Raw genomic sequence first — 6,537 nt, forward strand, 5'->3', positions numbered from 1 at the left:
TGTTAAGCAGAACCTTTTTATACAACCTTTTCATCTGAGGATATTGTAGCCTTCTACTGCCTTTCTATTAGTGAGAGATGGGGTGTGAAATCTGCTGGCCCTGCCAACATTATCCCATTAAATTATCTGCCCTCTTTCAATGTAATTCACTCAGGGGCACCAGTTTGAGCCTCAGGCCCTGTGGCTGTCCGTGCCTGGGCGTTCTGAGGGGGAGGTGTGAAGGAAAAAGTTCAGGTGGTAGTAGCACCCCCATGACATAACATCAATCCACGTTTCACTGCTTTACCAAAATAAAGTGGATGCCACAATTATACCATTCCTAAACAAACTGAAAACCCCAACCAAGCTTACTGCAACAAAGAGAGAGCCTTTTTACTGCTGTTTATTTTTATTTTGTATTCGTTAGCTTTTTAGATATTCCTGGCATGCAAGTCAGGCTCCGTGTAACAAGCAGCTGCATTTAGTTAAGGATTTCGAAGAGTTGCCCCCCACCCCATTATCCTCCCCCCACCGCCCACTTAAACTCCAGAGAAATTTCTCAGACTCAAAAAAGGCTATTCCTTTCTCTGCGTCTGTCTACAGAACAGTCTCTCCCGACACACCTCGGGGATTAGGTAAGGCCAGGCTGAGGCTCTTGTGTCAAGAAAGAGACCTCGGAGACTTGAGTGTTTCCCAGCTGGGGCTGGATTTGCAAGGGTCTGATTCACATCGGGAACTTGGAGCAGGCAAGCCAGCTCTCCCAGCAGAGAACATTCTAATAAATCACCCCTGTTCAGCCTACACCCCAAGTTGTACACCACGATGCAAATACAGAGGCACTTCATCAAAATATATCTCATCGCTGGTTGGAAGGAACTGCCAGACACACTCCTCAAACCGCATCCAAGTTGCAGTTCATTACAACGATATAATTCCTCTTGATCAGAGGTGCAGACCATCCGAGGCCCTTCCGGTCTATCTCTGAATTACAGTAGGTCTGGCTTGGAGAACTCCAGCACAGGAAGGAAAACTGAAATTGGCTGTCTCCAATCATTTCTTATGAGCTTCTCTGATGGCTCAGCGGGTAAAGAATCTGCCTGCAATGCAGGAGACATAGGAGACGTGGGTTTGATCCCTGGGTCAGGAAGATCCCCTGGAGGAACAAATGTCAACCCCCTCCAGTATTCTTGCCTGGAAAATCCCATGGGCAGAGGAGCCTGGCGGGCTACAGCACATGGGGTTGTAAAGAGTCAGACACAACTGAGCACAGCACAATTATTTCTTATAACTCCTAGATAAGGCTAAAAAAAAATGTTCCTTTGCTACCCTCAGAATACCTAGGGGAATGGCACCTTTGGCAACTACATAACATAAAAGGAGTGTAAATTTTAAGACTTAAAGCAGGAAAGACTGTTCAGGGCAGCAGTTAGATAAGAGCATGAACTCTTAGGGTCTGTAAGGCCAGCAAGGCCATTTCCTAGCCATGTGACCTTAAGAAAGCAATTTAATCTCTCTGTGCCTAAATCAAAATGAGCTGATTACAACACCTTCCTCATGGGGCTGTTGTGAGGATTCAGTGAGTTAATACTTGCAAAATGCTTAGAATGGTGACTGGCCTATTGTAAGGATTATGCAAGTGTTTGTTAAATAAATTGTATAAACAGAGGCATCACGGAATGCTTGGGTTCAGGGAAATACATTCCTAGTTGAGGTCAAAGGATTTGGCACCATTCATCAGCTTCTCTCAGGCCTAATAACAGCCGGACTGGTGGGAGAGAAAGCGGAAAGTGAGACAAGATAGAGGCCCCATGGATTGTGCAGATGTGGGCTAAGGCCCAGGACCCCCCATCAACCTACAATCCTTTGCAACCTACCCAGGAAGGCAACCCATGGCCCCAGGCATCAAACACTCCAAATCAATGGCTCCTATCTTTAGGGGATTATAGTTTTCTTTGAAAGTCAGATTATAGCTAGAAACATACAACCATAAAAATTCACATTAAATTTTGTGTATTATTTCTGGGAGTTTGCATAGACTTCATTTCAGGTACCCCAATTTAAGACCCTCTAGTCTGGGTATTCTTCTCCAGTACTTGCCATACATGGTTTCACTTAGATCTCATACACTCAGGAAGGGCTCAGAAAAACTAACCACCATACCCAGTAAGTATAAAAGAGTCAAACCCATTCTGGTTCTGTTAACTCCAACACCTGTGCTCATAACTGTTAAGCTCCAGTTAAGTTCTACCACATTCTCTTCATACTAGAAGACGAGAAAAGAAAAGGAAAAATCCTTGAAAATATGCCATGTTGCGTTTTTACTAGGAAAAGCAAATTACACCACTTTAAAATTATACAACTTTACATACGCCCAAGGAGATTATTCTCCATTCATTCAACAAAAAACTACGGCTCACCCTTACTATATATATGTCATTTATATAGATATACATATATGTATGTATGTATGTTTGTATGTATACAGAAGGGTATTCCAGGTGGCTCAGTGGTAAAGAATCTGCCTGCCAGTGCAGGAGACGCCGGAGACATGGGTTCAATCCCTGGGTCGGAAAGATGCCATGGAGAAGGAAATGGCTACCCGCTCTAGTATTCATGCCTAGAAAAACTCCTGGACAGCAGAGCCTGGCAGGCTACAGCGCATGGTATTGCAATGAGTTGGACATGACTGAGTGACTGAGCACACACATATATATACATATAGTCTACAAAGCCCTCCATTCTCCATAGGACGCTGGGTAAAATTTTCAGAAATATTTTAAATAGGGTATGTGGTCACCACCAAACCACAACCAATTTGGACACTAATGGATGCAAGTGACACACCATTTAGAAACTTTCAAGTCTAATTTGAGGCCTATGCTCACCATGCAGGAGACAGAGAGGAAAATACAGACCAAAGTTTAGTCTGTAAAAGGACTCCTTACCAAATATCAGGAAGATAACCCCAGGTATCAGAATAGCAATACAGCCATAAGGAAACTGAATCGATATTAGAACTTAAATATTCCCAACACACTGCCAGAGGCAGTGGGACCACACCGTTTGTCAACTGGGCCTCAACGTGGCTCCCCCAGGGAGATCTTCAGGTGTCTCCAATAATGATGGGGCTGAATAGCTTGGTCCCCGGTGTTTTCACTAGCAAGCTAACAGTCTTATTGCCCTCAAGAGACTCTGATTCTAGAAGCAGACAGAACAGGCTCCTATTAAAACAGCTTTGGAAAGTTTACAAAATGACAGCAAACAGTAGCAGGCCACCACCCTCTGACTCCAAGCAGCCAAACCACAGAATCTATAAGACTTTGAGAGGCCAGAGTGGGTTCTAAATGCCCTGAACTCTGGGTGCAATTATCAAGGCTTCAGTTTCTTAGAGAGTTTTAGCTCTGGATTGGTAAGAGGTCGATGGGGAGAAAACAATGGACAGAACTGAAAAAAATAAATGTAAAGGTTTGCTACTTCTGGCTAACAAAAGAGAGAAGTGATGGGAGAAATGCTGAGCATTTTTTTAAATAAATAAATAAAACATATCTCCCTTTAGGCTGATTTCCTGAGCCTCTGGCTGAGTTACCTTGAGAATCTTGGATCAGACAAGAATAAATCTGAGTTCCACTAGAATATTTGTCCCCAGAGAAAAGATCAAGCATTCACAGAAATGGAAAGGGATTTATTAGACAATAAATAAGACAGTAATAATGGATTTTAGCTCATTATTGAAGAGTTCAGGATAGGCAATGCTCTTTTAAAAAAAATAAATTGTAATGGGAGAAAAAGAAACAATTTTAATTCATACATATGGAGGTTTCACAGAAATGGGACCTAAGAAGTGGCCAAAGAAGTGGCATCTTTTATACTTTTTAGACAAAGAAACAATAAATTTGTGAGAAATTTTAAGTTTTTTAAGCTTGTAGACAGTTAACACAAGATAGAATTTGGATGACTGTTACAATGATTACAGTGTCTACATTACAACTGTCTACAATGATTACAAAATGATTGTCTGGAGGTTTATTTAAAGGCAGTTAAAGAAGGAAAGGTACACTGGACCCACATGTCCTCTCCTTGGTTCTTCCCCTTCCCCAGGATCTAAAAGCATCAACTGCTGAAAGGTTATATAGAAGGAAAGGAGTAGACAGAGGATATAACTGAAATAATCAAGGCCCCAAGCTAGAAGACTTGCCTTCGCTAGAATCACCCTGGTTATCTCCACCTCAATTCGCGCTGCAACCTGACATCAGGACTGTTTACAATGTTGAAGGCAGTACGGCCCATTTTTTACTTTTCACCCAGGTGTGTGGCATGGAACCAGATGTTTGGCATCAAGGAAGCAAATATCCATGTGACCAAGCTGTTTACATTTCATTAGGATTTTTCATCAGGAAGGTGCACTCCCTGCTGATGTACATCTTAATTACAATTAGGAGCTGTATTTACCCCGGAGGAGTCTCCAGATTAGCACAACCACACTATAGGATCAGTTTCAGAATCATCCTCGGAAAATGTGGTTCCCACTTCCCCAAAGTCATCTCTAAGAAATCAAAATTCACACACAACTTCCTTCCAGAGTGTGTTTTTCTACTACGAAAAAATATTAGCTAGATTTTAGTCCAAACTAATTCTGCAGTCATAGTTCATGTAGGGAACAGATCTCTTCCCCTCAACTGCTAAATAGCCCAGAGCCTTTTTTCTCCCTAAAAGCAGAGCATTAACTTAAAAATGAAAGATGCATGATAAAAGAGCATAGGTTGGGGCTGGGAGGGAGGGAGGGAAGAATTCAGGGGCTCCAGTACTCCCTCAAGGGATGCATGTTAAAAGTGAGGCCCAAGACCCTGGAGACTTTAATCAACTTTCCCCCTCCAACCTCCAAAGAATGAATCGGTTGTCTCCACAGGCGCAGCCCGGCTCTTCCCTCTCATTGTGTACCGGCTCAGACTCAGCAAGGATCCCAGCTTCCCGCAGCGAACTAAGACGCCGGAGCTTTCGGTGAAGTCTTTCTCTAACTGTTGCGATTGTCTTTGGAGATTACCAAAATCAAGTATGCATTAGCTGGCTTTTCCCCTCTTCTTCGCAACACACACACACACACACACACACACACACACACACACACACACACACACACACACACACACACACACACACACACACACGTGCACTTAGGAGCGGCAGGCCGCCTCTGACAGCACATTTTGCACAAAGTGGCGGTGGCGGCAGCGCACACGTTGTGGCCTCCATCGTGAGCCTCCAGAAGCCCGGCGAGTCGGGCACCGTGGAGATACGAGGCCGCCCGAGCCCCAGGAGGACAGGGCTTTTGTTTGGGTCGATCTGCGGACGACATAGACTCTCGCAGGCACCCCTGAAAATTCAAACTCCCTTCTGGACCACGCTTTCCAGGACCGCTACCATTTGGGAGCAGGATGGACCTGAACACAAGTTGAAGCGCATTTAGGGGTCCAACAAGAGATGGGGAGGCGAAAAGCATCCCATCGCCCCACGAACCCCAACCCCTCCACGCTTCCTGTTAGCGCTGACAACTGAGGCTGGGCGCCGGGAAAGAAGTCCCGGGCGCACCTCCGGCCCGCATCGAGGTTCGCGGGTGAATCCTCGCCTGTCTCCCCGGCGCCTGAGGTCGCGCTGGAGAGTCACCCGACGGGACGCCGGCCGCCCCCCGAGGCGCGCGCGGAGCTTCCCGTCTACCCAATGCCGGACGAACCGGCTGGAGGTTGGCCGGGGCCGGACGGGCCCGCAAACTGCCCGATGCGCCTCTTACCTTGGGCAGTGGCCCCGCGCGCCGCCAGCAGCAGCGCGGCCAGCAGCGGCAGGAGCGGCGGGCGCGCCCCGTGGCGGCGCGGCCGGTGCATTCCTCCTCTCGCGGCGGCGGCGGCGGCGGCTCCCAGGCCGCGCGCAGAACATCCACGGGTTCTGCCCGGGGTCCCAGCCACCTCGTCCCGGTCGCTCTCCCCGCAGGATGCCAGGGGCCTCTGCGAAGTTCTTTGTCCGTCTAACCTGCTCCTTCGCCTTCGCCCAGCCGCTCAGGACCCCGTAAGCGCGGTCCCTCCCCAGCCCTCTGGCTGCAGCCTCGCCGCGGCCGGACAGTCAGTTCAGTCGCGGGCTGTCGGGGTAGCACTCGCGGAGGGCGAGTCTCGCCCGCGCAGACTCTGAGAACAGCGCGCCCTGCGCCCGGGGGCTGCCGTCCCGGGGCTCCCTCCGTGGCGGCCGCAGCGGCTCCTCCCGCTCTGCGCGCTGGCTCTCTTGCACTCAGCCTCCCTCAACTTGTCACTTTCCACCAACTCTCCAGCCCAGCGCCTGGGCCCCGACCAATGGCAGAGGCGGACCCAAGCCGGCGACCCAGCGCCCTCTGCTGCCGCCTTTCAACACCCGCATTCCCGCGCCTCCAGCAAGCCCACCTCCCCTCCCCCACGACACCTCAAACCTGCAGCCGGAATTGAGCAGCCGGGGGGACCTCGGGGCCACTTGACAGAAAGGGAAACCGAGGCTCTGGGAGGTTTATCTGCCTCGCAAACCGGTGGCTGAATGAGTTAG

General features: G+C 48.4%; 1 protein-coding gene across 2 annotated transcripts in view; it reads right to left on the reverse strand.

Annotated features, from left to right (window-relative positions):
• The window catches only part of ROR1 (receptor tyrosine kinase like orphan receptor 1), a 450,818-nt gene extending 444,516 nt beyond the window's left edge, over nucleotides 1-6,302 (reverse strand). The window contains exon 1 of one of the 2 annotated variants that reach the window (XM_081486553.1): nucleotides 5,765-6,302. In XM_081486553.1, the coding sequence (XP_081342679.1) occupies nucleotides 5,765-5,855 (91 nt within the window). In that variant the 5' untranslated portion in view covers nucleotides 5,856-6,302. The remainder of the gene's footprint in view (nucleotides 1-5,764) is intronic. The other variant, XM_081486554.1, reaches the window with a different exon arrangement.
• Between the last annotated feature and the right edge of the window lie 235 nt (nucleotides 6,303-6,537).

This window comes from Giraffa tippelskirchi, chromosome 5 (assembly GCF_054371585.1).
Source record: "Giraffa tippelskirchi isolate mGirTip1 chromosome 5, T2T-mGirTip1v1.2.pri, whole genome shotgun sequence".
NCBI lineage: Eukaryota > Metazoa > Chordata > Mammalia > Artiodactyla > Giraffidae > Giraffa > Giraffa tippelskirchi.